The 21,032-nt window shown below is 40.7% G+C and overlaps 1 protein-coding gene and 1 long non-coding RNA gene across 7 annotated transcripts in view; both read left to right on the forward strand.

The window, feature by feature from the left end:
• Positions 1-13,235, forward strand: part of RC3H1 (ring finger and CCCH-type domains 1) — a 64,968-nt gene extending 51,733 nt beyond the window's left edge. The window contains exons 13-20 of one of the 6 annotated variants that reach the window (XM_081012074.1): positions 1,245-1,403; positions 2,427-2,579; positions 3,841-4,054; positions 5,067-5,160; positions 5,286-5,415; positions 8,345-8,488; positions 9,573-9,679; positions 11,208-13,235. In XM_081012074.1, coding sequence (XP_080868200.1) covers positions 1,245-1,403; positions 2,427-2,579; positions 3,841-4,054; positions 5,067-5,160; positions 5,286-5,415; positions 8,345-8,488; positions 9,573-9,679; positions 11,208-11,361 — 1,155 coding nt within the window. In that variant the 3' untranslated portion in view covers positions 11,362-13,235. Of the gene's footprint in view, positions 1-1,244; positions 1,404-2,426; positions 2,580-3,840; positions 4,055-5,066; positions 5,161-5,285; positions 5,416-8,317; positions 8,489-9,572; positions 9,680-11,207 lie in introns of all 6 variants that reach the window. The other 5 variants (XM_081012075.1, XM_081012072.1, XM_081012073.1 and 2 more) reach the window with 5 other exon arrangements.
• A 2,377-nt stretch (positions 13,236-15,612) lies between these two features.
• Positions 15,613-20,673, forward strand: LOC308480666. Its single transcript, XR_013988207.1, has 2 exons — positions 15,613-17,217; positions 17,291-20,673. It is a non-coding gene; the product is annotated as an uncharacterized lncRNA (long non-coding RNA).
• Positions 20,674-21,032: the final 359 nt, after the last annotated feature.

Genomic DNA, 21,032 nt, shown 5'->3' on the forward strand with positions numbered 1-21,032 from the left:
TCCCACTCAAAAAATTCTAGACCAGAACCATAGCTTCCATTGGAAGCGCAGATACTTCTACAGTGACCAAAGACTCGCTCCTTCCTGGCAGCTTAGACTCCAGAAACAGGTGTTTTTGTTGGAGGAACAAGATGATATTTTCTTCCAGCCTGACTCTGAGGTCTTGAGGCATACAAAGTGGGGTTCTAGCACATCCTCACCCAAAGATCTGTAGTTTGAGGGCTGGGACTTCTTTACTTACACATAGTTGGAGACTTTGCCACACAGGGTGCAGAGTACAGTCTCTGTCTTGGAACTGAATTTCTGCAGAGAATCAAGGGGGAATACTGTCCTCTTCTGGAGTGAATTGCAGAGGCTATTATAGTCAACTCCAGAGTTTTGGAGGAGCAGAATGATTCTGTTCTTCTATAGGAGTTGGATTTTGATATGTATGGAAATATTATTTGACAACTCACATGGCTTTTGAGATTTCAGGAAACATTGCTCTTTTATTTAGACGGGTATCTTTGCAACCACAAGAGCTAAAAAGTTGCATATTTTCAAATGAAAGCTGCAGTTATTAGGAGCAGTGGACCAGAACATTTTCTGCACAATAATTTCCACTGTGGAAAACTGCCCATGTCTAATTAATGGATACACTAAGCGGTTTGAAACTTGTAAATAACTTTATTAATATAAATATACTTAAGAAATACCTATATATCTATTACATAGCACTTTGTGCATGCTAAAATTAGTATTTTAACAGTTTTCAGTGTCTTCGTTGTTTTCTTCTGAACTTTTAATGGCTGTGTTCACACTAAGCTACGACTTAGCAGTATGAGAATGAACCATAGATTGCTTTCCTCACCCCTCTTCTTAGCACAGCTGCAAAAAAGTTGGAAGCTTCCACTTGTGTTTTAGATAGATCACAATTTAGTGTGCTGTCTCAACCTTAAGACTGTGGTTCTTCTTAACTACCAGTTGTTGAAACAAGCCACTTTCATAAACAATGGTTTGATGTTTTCACCAGTTTGTATTACTGAGTTACTTTCTCCTTTGGAGCATGTTGCTCAAATATAAAGGATTCTAGTCTTCAAATTTGGACAAAAGTACACCCCCTCCGTGCTTTGTCATTGATGTAAATCTAACAATTGTGGATTGTAGGCTTCAGCTTTAGATTCACTTGTAGAATGGATAATTGATTGTGTCTTAAACTTTAAACGTTTTAAGTATTATTTTTCAAAATGATATTCTGTCTTCAGGAGCCTTATAGCCGGCCTCCCCCTCAGCCTCATCCCAGTCTAGATGATTTGCACCGACGACGAAAGGAGATCATGGCCCAGCTAGAGGAAAGGAAGGTCATCTCCCCACCTCCTTTTGCACCATCACCAACTCTGCCTCACTCTTTACACACTGATGAGGTGAACATGTTTTTAAAATATAGCTGTTGAGTTGCTTTAGCAGTAGTCATGGAAATAGGTTTAGTAATGAACAGGGGTGCCCAAATTTTTTTCAAAGAGGGGCAGATTTGATGAAGTGAACATGTGTGAGGGCCAACCAAAGTTGTTGGATTAGGATTTTACCCCAAGGTTGTTGAGCTTTTTTTAGGATTGAAGTTGTTGAGCAAATAAACTACCAACCAGATTAGGCCCCCGAAACAGACTTTGTGCATGCCTGGTAATGAACAATGTATGTAAATTGACATGCAGGGAGAAAGGTGCATTTGAACTATGTCCTGCCAGAATCTCACTGCATCCAACCATATGTAGGAGAGAGAGTGCATACATGGATTGGCCAGAACAGCGTGATCAGCATGTCAGATGAATTCTAAGAATTGTCCACATGATCTGAACCTATGCACATTGGATTTTAAAGATGTGCACCCTATTTAAATGTTATGCCACATGTGGAGATTCAGTGGCTTGGGAAGCAGGAGGGTCTTGTCAGATTGTGTGGGGAAGGAAGGCGTTCTCTCCCTTGCCCACCATGCTTTAGATGCAGCATGTCTGAACTGGGCTAGAGACACAGTAATGAGAGCTTCAGAGAAATAGTGTGCCATCAGTTTCCCGTTTTAGGGCTGACTTCTAAATAAGCCAGTCCACTAGAATGGCCACCCAATTTTAGTGGCACGTTGAGTGCACTCATTATATTTGAAGGTTTTTTGTATTAACAGCTATATTTCATGTTCCCATTAAATATTAGAATGGTGTTAACTAGGCTTGCTATGTTGGGCACGTTTATTTACATTTTATGCACATTTATGCAAGAAATACCATATGCAATAGCCAGACTGGAAGTGTCTGAACACTTTCAAACCACTTTGTCTCAAGTTCGATTTTGGAGTCAATTCAGATGTTTAGTGGAGGCACATAGGATTTTTAAAATTTTAATTTTAGTACTATTGCAATAACTGAATGTTATTCTTTTTTTGTGTTTTTTTGCAGTATATAGATGAAGATCTGAAGGTAGCTGGCAAATACAAAGGAAATGATTACAGCCAGTACTCTCCCTGGTCATGTGAAACCATTGGCTCCTACATTGGAACCAAAGATGCAAAACCCAAAGACACAGCAGCAGTGGGACTTGTTGAGATGGGGGTAAGCATGCAGAGAAGACCAGTGCCAGAGGGTGCTGTTCAAATTGGACCTTGTACCAGAAGGGCAGATTATAATAAGTTGGTTTTAGCATGCAGTAAATCCTAGCTCTAGACTATTTGTTAAAAGGTGTGGACCACTTTTGGATCATTACTGGTGTTGCAGTGCAATTTTGGGTCCCTTTTTCTAATTATCAGAGCTCAGATTAAATATCATACTCTAAAAACCAAGGGCAAGAAGGCTTGCATATGGCTTGTCATGATATCTAAATTGACAGGCATTGGTTTGCAGTTGACCAAGAGTACAGAATTGGAGACTGTACTCTGAAGAATATTTGCAACCATTGTTTGAATGGCTTGTAGTTTCTGAGCTAGAGGCACCATGGAAATGAGAGTCAACTTAGGAAGCTGAGTGTGAAGAGAAGTGAAAATAGTACCAGACAAGCATCTCTAAAGTATGGTTGGTTGGTCGGTTGAGCATTTGAAAACTCAAATCATTGTTTGTCTTTTTCTAAACTATGTTGTTGTCTGAATGGAGCTAGAAGTTAGTGTTATGGTTCTGAACCATGTGTCACAAGAGAACTGTTCGTGTGTTGTGAAAAATTAGTTTTCAATTAAAGACTCCTGTGAGAAAAAAGTATCTACTCAGAGAAGGCTGTTTGCTGTGTTTCTATCTGATCCACTGCTCTAGCCTTGCCTCCTTCATCAACCTGTGTGCGCATGCTTAGCGCTGAGCCAAAACGCCCCCCTTCCTGTCTTTCTGCCACTCCATTTGCACTCAAGTAAAATGAGGGCAGCATTTCAACATTTTTTAATGGCGTGTGTGGTGGTGGTGGGGTTAACCAGGAGTGGAGAACGGGGTTGGATGTAGCCCTGACTGTGTTCTGCTCCTCTTGGAGATTCTCAGCTGTGTGAGAGATGCTGCGTTCTGGAAGGAAGGAGAATAGTGGCTCCAACGGTATAACCTTTCAACAGAACAGCAGTATATACATGTTTTAATTTCTCTTTGGTAGCGGTTTGGGCAGCCACATTATAAAATATTATAGAATATTAAAATATTAAAGGGTCCAAGAGAAATCCTAGAAGGTGTTAATATTTTTTAAGTGTGTCTAGATTTTGAAAGAAATTTGTTGGAACAGTGTCTTTCTGCACATATGCCCCACCCCCAGTTCTCTGTGAAATGATAATTTTATTCTTACTGAGAAGAGTCAGTCAAAATGGAGAATCTTGCTTATAATTCCCTACCCTTTTGGTTCACCCTCCAGAACGTGGATAGCAAGGGGATGCGAGACCAGCGTTTGGATTTGCAGAGGAGAGCAGCAGAGACTGGTGATGATGATCTTATTCCATTTGGAGATCGGCCTACGGTATCAAGGTTCGGTGCCATCTCACGTACATCTAAGACGATGTATCAGAACCCTGGCCCCATGCAAGCCATGGCAGTTCAAGGGGCATCTACAAAGCCAGGCAACATTTCAGGTATGCAGCGTACCCCTTTGGAGGCCTGCTTTCTTCTACAGTAGGCTTTCATCAGTCCCGAAGTGTAGAATTAGGAGTTGCTAATAGACACACAAATTTAGAATTTCCAGTAGGGGCTTCCTCCCTTCAGAGACAACCTTGGGAGACATTCCACAGCTAGTTGGTGTTTGTATCTGTCCTTCTTCAACTAAAGCCTGTATGCCATGTGGCAAACAGCTCAAAAATTGAGAAATCCGAAAATGGGTTTGTGAAATGCCATAGGGAGAGGCTTTTTAACAATTCTCAGTGAGCTGGCATAAACCCTTGAGTGTGCCTGAAGTTCCTCCTTGAGTCCCAGTGCTTGTCTGCAGCATGAAGTAGGTGGGAGCTCTGCCTTGTGCAGTGATTTCAGGTTACACAGGGGCAGTTTGGGCAGAGAAGCAAATGGAGGCATTTGGTACATACATTGTACCAAGTGGATACATGGCCCTGCTGCACTGCCACTTATTCAGCATACTCACTGTGGCAAACCTGTGAGCGAGCCTTTTAGTGACATACAAGCAAATTCTAAATGTTATGCAAAAGTCAGCATGAAGATGATTCTTTCCTAGTAGGTAGATTTCTCCAATACCCCTTTAGCCTACATAAGCAGTCCTTTCCCAGGCTAGACGTAATGAGTTTTTTTGCTCCTTCTGCAGTTCTGTCTTTCTTTTTTGAAAGCTGGAATGGGTATTTTAAAGGTCTCCAACATTCTCTGTGGGGTTGTTCAACTGCTCTTTGTTCTTTTCCTCCATTCCCATCCCAGCCACCAAACATTTTATGGTGGCTGTTTTAAAAGGAGAGGAAAATATGACCCAGGTCTGTCAGTATTTTTGCAGACTTTCTTCAACACACATTTTTTTCACAAAAGCAAAGAAAAATCAGCTAATATTACATACATTGCCTTAGCAACTGTGCAACTTCATCTTCTCTGCCATTAATATAAGTCATTTGAATCAGCACTTTTTAATAGACCTTTCCAATTGCTTTGTAGATTACAGCCCTTATGAAACACACAGTGCATGGGGAGGTTCGCCATATTCACCCCATCAAAACATACCTTCTTCTCAGGGACGCCCTAGTGACAGGTAAGAGTATCCAAACCTGCTGTGTTTAGGTGAACATACTATACAAGTTTTGTTTTTTCTAACGCCTTGAAAAGAGAGTACTGAAACATTTGCTTCTTTTTCAAATAAATTCTCTGTCATCAAAGGGAGAGATTGTCTATGACAGACGTGGCTGGCCATGGGAAGCCTTTGCCCTCATCTGAGAGGGAACAGCAGCTTCGACTTGAACTGCAGCAGCTAAACCATCAGATTAGCCAGCAGACACGAGGATTGGAGGTGGGTGCTTGTATCCCCAGTCTTTTTGCAGTAAGGGACTTGAGAAACTGGGTGTGTGTGTGTGTGTGAGAGAGAGAGAGAGAGAGAGAGAGAGCGCAGTGGGAATATAATTTATTTTCCTCTGATTCTGTTATATATGTTTTCATAACATTTAGGAATTTCAAGTGTGGTTAAAAGTTACAAAAGATGCTGGCACCAATACTGCCGTTGCCTACAGACTTCCGATTTTGTATTCTTTTATATTCCCCCCTCTCTCTCTCTCACACACACACACTTTATTGTTGTATTTTTCTGGTCTTCAAAGTAGTGATATATTGGGTAATGAGCTTCCTATCTAATTTTTTGTTGGCCTTATCTTCCCAAACCGTCTAAGGCTGAACAATGGTTATACACAATTTATTGAAAAGTCATCTTGTATATCTTACAGTTGAATTGATTTCTTAGGGTGAAAATATATATTTCTGACAACAGCAATGAACACTAATGATACCTGTAGCTCATAGTCATCCCAGAATAGAAGTGTTCTTGCAAAGTAAACCAGTGAGAGATCGTGGCTGCCTATTTGGGGGTTTACAGCTACCTCAATTTAGGTTTTCTGCAGTGGCAATCACAAGCAGTCTTCATTTTAGGAAGGCCTGACTTCCTAAAGTCAGGTGGTTTTTATGAACTTGGTAGGTTCCCTGAACAGAAATGATAGATGCAAGATCAGGGTCGATTTGAAATAAATCAAATTGATTTAAATTTCTAGTCAGTAAGACTTGATTTTAATCATTTTTTAACAGAAAGACTCATTCTTGCTGGTATAATCTTAATATTTACAACCAGATGAAGGTTTCATTTTTGGAATAATAAATTTTCAGAGTAGTTTTTACAGTTCTGTAAAAAATTACGGATTTTGGTTATACTATTAAAAATACAAAGACAGGTAATTATGAAATTATTGTTTATATTTCAACAACTTTTCTGCTGTATTTTATTGGGAGGAGAAAAATAATAATTTCCTTAATAACAATTTTTAAAAATTATTTAACTAAAACAGTAATATTATAGCATATGTATACATGTTTGTTAACTGATGTGGTTAAACAATTAAAAAAAAAACTTTAGACTGAGTTTTAGCACACATGCAAAACTTAAAACAAATCCTTATTTCCTGATGGAAATAATTTGGACTATAATGTAACTTAAATAGAAAACTATCTTTAAAAAGATTTTTCCTCCAGAAGCATTTTATTTTAAAAATCTGGTTTAAATAAAAAAAAAATCTGATTTAAATTTTTAAAAATCCTTTTTTTAAAAAAATCATTGATTTTTATTCACCGTGTGCAAGATGCATTTGTTGGCAATATTGTGCTCTTATTCAAGAACAAAAGACAAATAGGTGCTTACTTTTGGCATGCCTGCCTTTGCTGATGGTGCAATGGAGGAGTATTGGATGGTTTGAAAATACCCACATGACTGTTACTCTCTGTTGTTGTTGTTTTAGTTACCTAATGTTGCACTAGATAATATGCAACTTAAAAACAAAGACCAAAGATACTTGTAACTGCTTTGTGACAGACATTTCTGAAATATTGCTTCAGTGCCAAGACTTTTAAGATGAAATCATTCAAACACATTTTCATATACGTATATAATTCAATTCTTAATTTCAGATGTCATTTAGATACCAACATGCTTATATTTTATTCATTCAGCTAGGTCCAGATCAGTGCAAATTAGGCAGAAATAATTTGTTTTAGAACAGTGGTTCTCAGGCTAGGAGCAATTCATTCAACATTGATTTGTTGCAGACTCCTGTGCACTGCTCAGTAACATGGAGCATGTTCTAGGATGCAGTCAGCTGATTACCAAGCCTATTTGGCCTCACTGCTGCCCTTTATGAACACTTCTTAAATTATGAGCACCACTCCTGCAACTACAGGTTGCAAGGGAAGATCACTGGTGATAGGGAAACTATATTTTAAGGAGGCTTAACTGCCATCACCTCCTTCTCATTAAGTAACCTCTAGTAAGCTTTCAAGAAATCACAGAAAGACACTGCTTCAAAACCAGGATGTGGGTGAGTGGGGTCGCAGGACTATAGTCAGATGCTTGGTTTCAGCTCCACCACAGCACCAGCATGTAGTAAACTTGATTACAGACAATCAGTGAGATGCCTTGAGCAAGGTGGCCAATCCCTGCACATGCCAGATTTTTTCACAAAGTTTAAACAGGAGACACAACCATGCTTCTCTTTCAGTCATGCAGTGAATCTGTGGACTGTAGGGACAGAACAGAGAAAAGAACATGGTACTTCAGACAACATCAGATTAGCTTTTAGGATTCACTACCTCAAGAAGGAGTGATGGCATCTAGCTTGGATAGCTTCACAAAGAACTTGCTAATAACTGTGACAGTTAAATGGAACCTCTGTGTTCCAAGTATATCTCTGAATTTTGGGGGGAAACAGCAGGATGTTGCTCGCTATCTTTTCTCGCTTGTGAGCTTTCCAGATGCTCCTGGCTGCCTCCTCCCAGAAAGAGAGTGCTGAACTAAATGAACCCTTGGCCTGATTCAGCAATGAACGTCTTACGTTAGTGTTGTTTGCTTCTGTCTCACATCTTCCTTAGAGCATGGATCCAGGCATCGCCACCTATGCTACAAGCTGAAATGAAAGATTGTTCACAAAGCTTGGGGAAAGGGCTGCATGTTTCACAAACTGTATTTCTGATTTAAGATGATCTTCATGTGTGTGTGAAACATTCTTGGGAGTAATGACCAATTTGTGTATTTCACATGAGAGGAAGGAAGGTTGGGTTTTGGGAACCAAGCAATACTCCTGAAATTTGGCCTCATCCTCATGTCTGCATGGTGTTCTTTCTGTGCTCAGTTGTGTATGTGCTTCGCTTTATGCATTTAGGCTGTTAGTAACAGGCTGCTGTTGCAGAGGGAGGCGACCCCCTTGGCAGGCCAGCCACAGCCCCCACCGCCACCTCCCAAGTGGCCTGGAATGATCTCAAGTGAACAGCTGAGCTTGGAGCTGCACCAGGTGGAGAGGGAGATCGGGAAGAGAACCCGGGAGCTGAGCATGGTGAGTGTTTTGTAGGGTGAGCAGAGGAGACTGAAAAAGAAACTGCTGCTGCTGGGTGATGACAGGGAAGAGTTGCTGCGCTTCGTCACACAAAGGTGGTATTCTAGATAACAGCTGCCAGTGTTAACTCTTCTTATTTTTGAGACTATAGTGATTTTAAATATTCTGACTTCTGTAGCTTTTCAGGCTTTGTTTTCCTTTAGCATATAGTGTTAGAGTGCCAGGGTAATTGAAAAACTCACCCCCGCCCCCCTTGGCACGTGAATGAGGTGATAACGAGGCTTTCAAGTTGTACTACTATTTGGGACAGATTAGCATAGAGGAAATTGGAGAATGAGGAAAGTAATCAAGCAGAGGGCAGGTACTCTTTCCTTGGTGGGTATTCCTACCTCACGCTAGCAGTTTAAATGGTAATATTACTTTGCATGATTGCATGTGTTTCTAATTGGAAGCTAAAGGCTGCATTTCAGTGGACTAAATATATTTTTGTTAATTCTTAGTGTGTGATACAAGTTGAACACGTGCAGTCAGAAGTAAGCACCAATATATCAGATTGCGGCCATGTCACCTGACAGATCAGGGATATGAACCCTGGTGTCCCCAGCCAAATTCCATATGCTGACAACTACACCACCTTTGCCAGCTCACTATTATATAATTGTCAGCTGATCCCTATAAAATTTATCATAAAATGGATCAACACGGTTACATATTTAGACTCTCCTAGGGCGCATGGCTAGGAGATCTCATGATGAACTTCTGCAGTTCAAAAATGTACCACTGCATGCCCTGTGTTGCAGCCTGGGCACCACACCTGTTAGCTGGCATTTGGAAATGGGGCAGTGGTTTTCAAGCCTGCGATGATAGAATGCTTTAGCCTTTGCTGCTTGATACATGTGCTTTTGTGTATCCTGAACAAATAGATAGGGCAGATATGTCTCGGATGTTCCCTTGTCCTGCGGCTTTTGTGTCAGTTGGTCTGCGCAGTGGTTTTACAATTATCCTATTCCTCATCTGTGAAACAAGCATAGAAAACATCTTACCTACATTTAGTGAACTGTAGGTATTCCTATTCTTTCCCTAGGAGAGTCAGTCTTCATTGGAAGTGAAAAGCAAAGTGAGTGCCAGTAAGCAGACAGAAAATGGACAGCAAAGCAAGGTACCAGCTGAGGATGTTGCACTTACATTCAGGTAATAGCACTGGTCTTCAGCTGGTGGGTCACAGGCTGATCCAAGGTGGGTCACAACAGGAGCACTATCACCATGCAAATATATGCAGTCACAGAGCACACAGTAGCCTGTCAAACTTATTTTGCCCAGTTACCACCTCTGTCTATGCTCCGCTTTGAGCCATTGTGGTGTAGTGGTTAAGAGCGGTAGACTCGTAATCTGGTGAAATGGGTTCACTTCCCCGCTCCTCCACATGCAGCTGCTGGGTGACCTTGGGCCAGTCACACTTCTCTGAAGTTTCTCAGCCTCACTCACCTCACAGGGTGTTTGTTGTGGGGGAGGAAGGGAAAGGAGATTGTTAGCCGCTTTGAGACTCCTTAGGGTAGTGATAAAGCTGGATATCAAATCCAAACTCTTCTTCTTCTTCTAGTGGTTGTAACATATTACACTATTGGGGTAAAAAGGTAAAGGTACCCCTGCCCGTACGGGCCAGTCGTGTCCGACTCTAGGGTTGTGCGCCCATCTCACTTAAGAGGCCGGGGGCCAGCGCTGTCCGGAGACACTTCCGGGTCACGTAGCCAGCGTGATGAAGCTGCTCTGGCGAGCCGGAACCAGAGCAGCACACGGAAACGCCGTTTACCTTCCCGCTATAAAGCGGTACCTATTTATCTACTTGCACTTAGGGGTGCTTTCGAACTGCTAGGTGGGCAGGAGCTGGGACCGAAAGACAGGAGCTCACCCCGCCGCGGGGATTCGAACCGCCAACCATGTGATCGGCAAGTCCTAGGCGCTGAGGTTTTACCCACAGCGCCACCCGCGTCCCTATTGGGGTACTGCTCCCTAAATGGAGATGGAAGGTCCAAACAGATGCAACTTAACAAGGCAGATTAAAGATATCAAAATAAACATGGCAATATATTCTCTTTTTCTTGTGTATTCCGTTTGTTTCAGTTATTTATTGTTTTATGTCTAAACATAGAAATGCATTCTAAAGTACAGTTGTACCTTGGTTGGCCTTGTGACTCGAATGTTTTGGCTCCTGAACGCCACAAACCTGGAAGTGAGTGTTCCAAAGAGTGTTCTTTGGAACCCGAACACCTTCCGCGGCTTCCAATTGGCTGCAGGAGCTTCCTGCAGCCAATCAGAAGCTGCAGCTTGGTTTCCGATCGTTTTGGAAGTCAAAAAGTCTTCCAGAATGGATTCTGTTCAACTTCCGAGGTACGACTATATGTGGAATTTGCTTCCACCCATGTGCCTTGCCTAGAAAACTGATACAGTGGAACGCAGCAAATGTGAGTTAAAACCAGTTCCACTACCTTCAGAATGCATAATCTCTCTTCACTGAATATGTATTTAGAGTATTCTGTATTTTACCAGACGGTACTGATCTTTTGATTGTCATTGATAGTGGCCACTTGGAAGACCATGGCCAACTGTATTCAGGATGTCTTCTCAATATTGTTCTTTTTCTAAAACTTTATTCAGTTTCTTTCTTTCTCTACCTGACTGTCTTCACTGTTAATTTCCCTTGTTGGCATTCATTCTTCAGCAGTGATGTTCCAAATGGAGCAGCTCCAGCGCAAGAAAGCATTGGCCTCCTCTCAAGCAAAACTGCAGCTCTGAGCTTGTCGGAAGATACTGAAGCGGGAGGAGGCGACTTGGATGCCCAGAGGACAGGAGCAACACCTACATCTGCTCCCTGAAGGAACAAAAGCATCTCTCCATTTCTGTCTGGGGTCACCTTTACCCCTCCTTGGGATATAATGGGAGACACTGAGCAAGAGCTGCAACAATGGCAGGTCCTGAGACAATGTGCACAACACCACTACTAGAACAAACCCTGCACATAGTTCACATTAACACATTTTTTAATTAAAAAAATGAAAATTAGCAGTATCTGCAAGCAACTCAGATTAAATTTGTTTTTGTTCTGTGAATGAACTTTATTTTAATAACTTTGGATGCCTTGAATGCCAGGGCTTTAAAAGAAACAGATATTATATATATAAATATATATACACACACTCTGTTTGATTAATTGTATGATCTTAATGAGGTAGGTTTTCTCTTTTATTTTGGTATTATTACATACCCAGTGTATAATTTCCTCTTTTCTTCTCCCTTCAAAACAGTCTCACTCACCACTGCTTTGTGTGAGTTTGAAAAGAAAATAGGAAGTATTGCAATGGAGGAGGAAGCTCTCAATTGCCTTGTCAGAAAACGTGTTGCAGAGTTTCTGAAAGTAACTCTCTTTAAGCATGCCAGGACATCACCGTTATCCATTGTATTTTTCTAAGCATGATAGGTTTTTAACTTCAGTTTGTAAAGCATGTATTCATCACCTCAACAAGCAGATCTGTTTACGTGAATAAGAATGAAATAGCTGTTCCATTTCTGGTGAGGCAGCATAAATTGGCTAATACTGATAGATCCCAGCACGCTTGAAAGGCAGCCATTGCACTTCTTCTGCAGATTAAAAACAACGCCTAAACTGCAGTGAAGAATGGCTTCAGTTGTCAGAGATGGGTTAGGTTGAGAAATTTGGGTCTCTCTGCTTCTTTGTCAGGTCTAAAGCACAACCTCTGTGTTAACTTTTGTTTCTGGGAAGGATGGGGACTGCATGATATCCTAAGGCAGGGAAAGCTGCTGCATCTGCCCAAGATGAGAACTGTAGAAGTTATAGTTTGGGTGGGAAGGAGAGAAGCAAGAAGACAGGAAGTGCAGGCCCCTTTACTTTGTGTTCCCTCTGCATCTTTATTGCATCCAAAGCTGCTCTTGGTTGTCCCTGGTCTGTCTTGGGTGGGGGAGTTGCCTGTCCCTGCTGTATTCAGTCTCTGAAAGTGAAGGCTTTCTCTGAGTAATGGGAGAGATTGACAAGATAATAGAACTCCTCAGATTTACTTTCAGCAACTCTGTCTCAACAGCAACACCCTTCAGGATCTAGATGGGATGAAAACCTTTCTTCTTGCTGCATACGTCATTGCATTTAAGATTGTCCTTAAAATGCCACTGTTGCAGGCAGTGGTCTTACTTGTGCTGTGCATAATTTGACTTCCTACTCTTTCCCTCCAAGTTTATATGTAGGTAGAGATGCTCCGAGTGGAAACCCTTGCAAAAGCTCCCACACATCTCTTAAGCCTACTTCTCCCATATGGATTAGACTACTAAAACTCAGAAAGCACTGGTTATGTAATAAGTTGAAGCATTGCTTTGGTTGGGTAAAAGCAGAAGTTTATTAATCTTGTTTTAGGTTGTTTTTCTTCCCTTAAACCCTTGTTGACGTCATAGCAACCTTCAGCTATTTTGCATCTGTCTTACTGTTACATTGAACAAAATGGGGGGATACAGCCCCCCTGTTGCCTACCAGTAGGAGAGTCCAAGCAGAAGACTCTGTTGAGTAGTGATTATTTAATTTGCCCAGTCAAGGCACCGCATTTATATACTATTTCACATTGAATTTGATTATGCCCTACAGACCTGGCTGGCCAAAAATTTGATACATGTATTGGCTTGGGATTCGAGCATTCATTTTTTTATTTAAATAAAAATTATCTATATATGTATGTATATATACACATATATGTAGTTATATCTGTATATATATTGGGTATGTTTTAAGAATTTTTTCACATGAGTGCAGCTGTTATAAAACATCTGGGAGGTAGAGGCACTGAGAAAATATATCTCAAAGGCATTTTAACAATCATCTTCAGCTTCTCTTAACTTCACACACCACTCTATCAGAATTTTAACATGAGAAATTTTTTTCTCCTTTCGCACTACCTTCCTTTCCCCTTGCCCTGCTTTCCAGTCTAGATAGAAATACTTTCTTTTCTTGATGAAAATTGTTCACTTGAGGGAGCCCATCACACCTTTCTGCCTTTCCTGGTGCGATAAAGCAAGAGTAATATCAGGAGAGCACTGAAACAAGCTAACTTTGCTTGTAAGTACTATTATTCCTATTTCTCACAACACAGGAACTCCTTTGAATGAATCAGGTCTATGAAGGGCCTGGCCCCAAATCTCATCTTTGTTTGCAAGAAAACAAAATTTAGTTAACCTTGTACATAAATTATGTAGCAATCTTTTAAAGATCTTCCCCTCCAGAGAGAGCCTAACTTGAAAAAAGAGAAAAATTGGCTTTCTTTTAGAATAATTTCATATACAGAAAATTTTCTAACTTCAGGGAAGAGAGACTTCAGCACTTCTCAGTCATTTTAATGTGCATACTGTGAACATGCATAACGGGCAGGAGTGGAGTACCTCTGGCCCATGGGTCAATTTGGGCTTGTCCAAGATTCTAATTTGGCCCATGAGACTATATTTCATAAAGCACACCCACTTGACAATCAAGTGACATCACTCTGGTGAGCAGGTGGTGTCACCTGATAGGAGGTGGACCTCCGTCCTGCTTAGTTCCGCTGTGTTGACTGGTTTCTGCTTCACCCTCTGCAGGCAACCGGCACAGGCAGTTGATCTTTGCAGAAAGCAGGACAACCCCCACCCAGCGGACAGCTGCACGCGTAAAGCCTGCGGAAGGGGAGATGGGACTACTGCTGCATCAGCTGATGTGTTGCTCACTATCTTTTTGCACCTCTGTGGGCCAACTTTGACAGGAGGGTGGGTGGCCTCGCCCACTTGTCAGTGTTGGCCCATGGGGAGGGAGAGAGAAGGATCTGCCGCACTGGGCCAAAAAGATGGTTCACCCTTGGTATAGGGGAGCAGCATCATGGCGGCAAGTCCAGCTACCCTTATCTACGTGCATTCACTAGTCTGTGAAATTTGCCCACGGGTGTACAAAGTGTATATGGCGAGGCTTGTCTGTTTGCTTAGGGACATTGCAAAAAGCAGTTTGTACAGAGGCTTAATCACCCTGCCATGGGTGTATTCATTGAGCACGTGGAAGAATGGGCAGAACATGAGGGAAATGCCATTGCTGATACTGAGAAGCTTCTACACGCTCTGAATGTGAGCTTAAAAATTAGATCTCTCAATATTTGTGTCATCCCCCACCCAGGCTGTACTCTGTGCACAGTGTCCTATCCAGGTTAATGTCCTGTTTGCACAAGCAAAGGTTTTTGTTTAATCTTTTCAAACCACATTGATCTTGGCTGAGTTTCCTGTTTCCCTCATTTTTTGGTGCAAAGATTTACTCAACAAAGGTGAGCACATAAGGAATTAGGAAAAGGCTTTTTCAGTGACTTTTTGGTAAAGTGTACTGGCTTTCAAGTAGAAGAATCTAATTCTGTAGTTCATCTAGTTTGTTATTTTATAATTAGTTTTCCTAAATTAGTTTGCTAAGACTTTTCAGCACTATTTAAGGTAAGGAGCTGGTTGGCAGTGAATCCTTCCTTCTTTGTAAAGGAGACATAGAAAATATTGAAACCTGAGAAATATCTATATTCTAGTGGCATTCAAAAAGCTCTTTTCTGAATCTTTTGAGCTTGGAGATTCATAAACTTGAGAAATAGAGAGACGTCTGCTGGTGTTGCTGTTTCACCAGTGGACTAGTTCCCGCCCCCCTTTCATACGGTTTCTCTCAATTTTAAGAGAAACATCATAACACACTAGACTTTTAAACTGTCCATGGGATCCAGACTCCACTTCTCTTGACACTAGCTTTGTAACCTTTGTACTCTGGATGCCTTATAGCAATGAGGAAATAGGCAAACAGACATAGATGTATTTCACAATAGTCAACAAACCTTTACAGCATCCTCCTCCACTGTTCCTGTATAACTGTGCTTAAGTTTTGGCTTATTTTTCTCTGATACATTTAGCATACAATGTTAATAGCTGTTATTAATGAACAATTCTGTAGATTACTCCTTTCTTTCCACTTTGTTGTTTACAACACCTTGTTCACTTTAAACCTTATTAGAGCATTTTGATCTGGATGTCCTTTGTTGCCCTAGGTAACCTTGGTGGTTAGAGCAAAATTTAATTCCGTAACTTAAATGCTTTTTGCAGTACCCATTCTAATTTAACTACTCTAGCTTCTTCTGCTTCTGTTCCTTTTCCTTCTGTAGATGTGCCTGTCACCCTCCCTGATCATGCACCAGTCAAAAGCTTGCTGCCTCAAAATAGAGCATTCAAATGAATTCGCTTAGCCAATAACTTCTGTGAAGTTGCCTTTTCTAATGGTGTTATTACTCAGTGATGCACAAATGTGATATTGCCCCTACTGGTAGGCAAATGGGGGGTCTGTATAAATGTGGGAAATACCTTTTTTTGGTTTTGTTTGTTTTTTTGGGTTTGTTTGCTTTTTGTTCAAGGAGAGCCAAAGACTTGTGCTTTACTCTTGGGTGTTGGCTTTTTTGGGGGTGGGGGTGGGGTATTTTTATTTTATTCATCCTACTGGTTTAGCCAGTTTTTATTGAACTTGGTTTCTGTGTTTTCAGCTCTTAACACTGGTAAATATGTCTAAAAGCTTATGACTGTTGAGCCTTACAAAAATACATTCAGTGATGATAAATTATTAGATTTTGGAAGTGGTGTGTTTAAGCCTCATTAAATTTGCAGCCATTTATATATCCCCTTTTCTATTTTTTTTAATGCTTGAATACTCTCCCATCACACATCAAGTTACAATTTGCAACAAAAAAGGGCTTATGAAAAAGTTATTGTTTACTGTCATTATTCCTGCTTGAAATTTTCTATTGAGGTCTAGTAAAAATAAATATAAGGAAGCTTGAAGAATTTTAGTAGAAGTAGCACCAGATGTAGTTAAATGCAGAAGCAAATGCATGCAAACACACTGCTCATGCTGACTGCACAGGTAGCTCTGTGGTACTTGGCTGCAGAAAGTGTATTGAGTTGTATCTTAGACACATTATACCATTTTTCTGCATGTCCAAAGCTATATAGAAGCCTCTTTCATTCTGACCAATTAATACATGAATCCATAAAGACAAGCATATGTAATCAAAAAGCACTTGGTTTCATAGTTCTACTAACTTAGCAGGCATGGGCTTTTTAAAAATAAATGGCCTCAAGGAGGTCACTCTTCAGTCATTTCCCCATATCTCATCAGTATGTTCATAGTGGAATTTACATTATGTTCTACGCATTTGCAAATATTTCTGTCTATGGAAGGGAACTTTTTCCAGCGCTAGATTTGCCAAGTTGTATTCTTGAGATCCAACCTGTTCATTTAAGATCTGGAGGCAGCAGAAGAAATTATACCACAGATGTATCTCCCATCCTGAGCCTCTCATCTGCCCCCATGCCCTGCCTGTTGTTATAAACAGACTACAGTTTTACCTTACATGGAAGTGGATGGTAGGCAAGTAGACCAGTGGAAGGAAAGCTAGCAGCTGCATACTCTTCCCTGCCTCAAAATATCTAAAGGGGCAGACAGGATCACCTAACTGTGGTCCAACAACCCCAGATATTTGCTTGGCACAGTGTGTCTTGTGAAGTACGAAATTGATTATGAACGGCAGATTCAACTACCTGGTTCTGTTAACCAAAGCCAGGGCACGTTAGTGTCATGAGGTTTCCTCCCCCCTGCACCTTCCTCCAACCTGCTCTGGAGGGTTGGGAGAACCCCTAGAAGAGTCTGCAGGGGAGGAAAAGAAGCCCTTAGGCAGGCAGAAAGAAATGCTTGCGTTGATGGAACAATCTCCTTAGTGCTGCATTGAATTCCACCCACTATAGGAAAGTGAATGACTAATACCAGCAGTTGACTCCATCTTATGAAGCAAATCTGTGTACTGACTTGCTCTAGAAAGAACTTAAAAAGGTCTATCAGTGGCCTCATTCAGACATAGTGCTAAACTATGTTTAGCATTACAAGAAAAAGCCTGTGTAAGCCTTGAGTTTGCATTCTCCTGGGAACAGCTGCAGAGAGGCATTCAAAAGCTTTCAGTTTTAGATTAACTGCATCGTGCCATGAAGTTCTGTGCAGAGTAGACCCACTGAAATTAATGGACCTGACTTTGTCCTATTATTAATTTTTAAATGTTTTTATTTTATTTTATCCGTAAGACTAATGAACATCATATTTGCAAAACAGGACCTGTAAAACACCTAAGTTGGAATTTCCATAGTAGCAGCTTACACAATAACTGATTTGGTATTAGGCCAATGTAACATACAAAATCAGAAAAGCATATGACAAACAAATCAAACTATAAATAATATATACTAAATCACAATACACACAGAAAATGGGAAAACCCCCAAAATATAGTGCAAATTCTTAAATAATGCTTTGAGATGGATTGAAGTAATAAAAATTATTAAACCTTTATTCAAAATATTCATATAACTATAGCACCACCTAGTGGTATAAGGATTATTTTTCCCACAGATGAGCCTTGTTCACGAAGAGAAGGGGGTTAGGAAACCATACATACAGTGTGAGGAGTGGGTGCCAGAAGATTGCCATGTTTGGCTATACTCATAAAATCTATTGTCAACCCAAATTGCAGTGAAATCATCTTTTAAAAAATTGTCCTTGTGTAATTCTTCTAATGGTGCATTAAATTTAATGAATTTAAGTAAATATTAGTAGAATATCACCCATGTTGTCTGCACCAAGAAAAAGTGCTTAATCTTAACTTTCTTTTCTTACCCCTTTTTTGAGACAAGCCAGCTTCAAACCATAGTTAGTAGCCAGGCTTCTGTCGTTGAATCATAGTTAAGTTTAATTACTGTATACGGTTTAGACAACAGGTAAACTGGCTCATCTGAATGGGAAGAATAAACTTCTAGTCATCTTCTTGCCACCATTCTGGAGGAGGAAATGAGTACATAAGCTCAGGATTTGTGGAGGCTCATTCTTGTAATGCTAAGGTTTAGCTTGATAGGGTCCAGTTAACACAGGACTCTGTATCTCCGTGTAAAACAAACTGGTTTTGTGTGAATGAGGAGCAGGGCATTGCACCTTGCTCAAAAGTTCTAGTGGCATTTCTCCCTGCTTCTGTCACCACACCACAGATAAAACAAGCCAGAACGTGGCTGGTCATGTTCTCTGAAACCAGCCTGTGGTTTGTTTACTCCAAATCATGAACTGTAACCAAGACTGGCTCCAGGCTTGCCACTCATGGTTTATTTGGAGGAAGCAAACCACAAGCCCAGGTTTGGACAGTATAACAAACCAGAGTCTGGCTTGTTTTATCTGTGGCAGGAACACGGTAAGTAAGCATGAAGTAACAGGGTTTTTTACATTATGATTTAATGTAACGTGTAAACCAAGCTACTAAGATTCTGGTACAGAATTTCCCACCTCCAATTCTTTTCTCCCACTCCCCTATGTGGAAAACACAACAGATGAATCTTTTCAAAATTCACAGTTGTGCTTTTAAACAGACACACTAAAAGCAATGGCCTTGATTGAGTAAACTAAATTGCATGAGATTAGCTATGTCCCTGCATCACCAAATGGTTTCTGGTGTAATTGCTGGTCTTGGGTTGATACGCAGCTCTGGAGGAAGGGCACTCCACCCTTTTCGGGATCAGTTGCCTAATATTCATCATTTAAAAACACCAAATTATTTCCTATTTCACCAAATCAACCCAGAGACAGTTCTGTACTTATTAAAAGGGTAGCTCATTGAGAGGACATCTTGATGACATCCAAAGTAACAAGGAGAAGAAAATGGCTCCTTTCCTTCACTGCTTCAATGGGATTCCTGTGGTAAACATTGTGCTGGATTTGCCAATGGACTCACAGTGTTTTAATTATTTATTATGGCAAAAAATTGCTTTTTGATTTCTTAAGCTACAAGCATAAGGCTCTGGTTCTGAAAGACAGCAAACACTCTCAGCTTTGATTATGATAGTATCTTAGAAGTTCCTTAATAGCTGCAGTTGCCATTTTCTGGGTAGCTTCTGTTCTGATGTTGCCTATATCTAAATAACTTATGTATTTATGACCGCCTGATGCTTTTCTCCCCACATACAAAAAAGTATCTAATTTTGGAGGCAAACGTTTGGGGTTTTTTTACCAAAAGAAAAACATATGCTTAAATGCAGAGACTCTTTCTTTCTCTCTCTCTCTCTCTCTCAAAAGTATTAGATATGCTGATGTTACATGTATACATATCTTTTATATATATAAATAACAGAATCCTGTGGAGTATTTGGTGTTTGCTATAAACAAAATTTGTTTGCTTCTGTGTATGTTAAAGTGACTTTGGGCACCATTTGTAGGCGGGATTGTCTTCTACATGCAAGTCCCATTGAATTCATGGGGTGCCTGCAAGAAGACACCCCCTGTGCCCTCTTGTCGTTAATGTTAGTTTGTTGTGGCAGACAATACTCACAAGTCTTTGGCATCCAAAACCAGATTGTGTAACTGGAACAGAATCCCACAGCTGGATTTGGTTAGGGGGATCCCCCTAGCTTAGCATTAGGTAAAGGCAGCTAGGAGTGGGGAGCAAGACTGGCAGTGCCCCCCTTTTTTGCCGGCTGTCTTGACAGATCACAGTTTCAGGCTCAGTACAGATCCCTAAATTCAGTCTCTGCTGCCTATTGTGAGTTTACAATTGCCTTACAGTCTCTGCTTGCTATGTAAGCAGCCTCTTTGCTAGCCATGGACCCTTTCCTTCAAGGCGACCTTATCAGCAGCATGGTGGCATTTTAAAATTAGTTTTGATGGACTTGCAGCCTTCGATCTAGATTTCACTTCCTATTTTTGTTCATCAAACCTGCCTCTCTCACATTTCCCAAGCCATTTCCAGTTGTGGGATTCCTCTATATCTGTGTGCATTCTTTATGGTTGTGTGCGGGGGTGGGGGGTATTAAGCCAAGTTTCCTTTGGTCTTTTTAGGATTGTACCAGTCTCCCCGAGACATTCTTAAGTCATTATCACCTTTTTGGGTGGAGTTCATTTTTTAATAACTTTTTTGACATTTTGGTGCATATATGCTTGGGATAGAGCTCATGTAATTTACCAATCGTATTGATTGTATGTGATTGTGCCCTGCAGAGGTATATTTAACAAAAAATAAAATAAAAAATTGTCTAAAGTGATGCTGGTGATAATAAAGAAGACTCCAAGGCAATGAGCTCATTGACTTTGTGATTTGCTTGGGGGTTACGGGTTTGACAGCTATTGTTATCAACATATGTTTTTAGCTTGAGTTATTTCTTCCCTCAAGTGTGTCTTCTACAGTGTGAAAACAAATATGTTGTTAAATACACACCCTAAAAGAAGTAAAATGGCAATATGAAGAACACATAAAAGCATATAAAAATGAATGAAACAAAATCAGAGGATTCAAATGCACAGCAAACTCTGGCAAGCACAGAGTTTCAAACTCTGGCAAGCACAGAGCCCACTAATCCTATGGCAGGAACCAGGGGGGGAGTGCTAAGAGGATGCTGTCACTGCCATTAACTGTTGGGCAGGCCATCTGCTGGTCTG

This window comes from Podarcis pityusensis (genome assembly GCF_964106645.2).
Source record: "Podarcis pityusensis genome assembly, chromosome: 6".
In the NCBI taxonomy this organism is placed as follows: Eukaryota; Metazoa; Chordata; class Lepidosauria; order Squamata; family Lacertidae; genus Podarcis; species Podarcis pityusensis.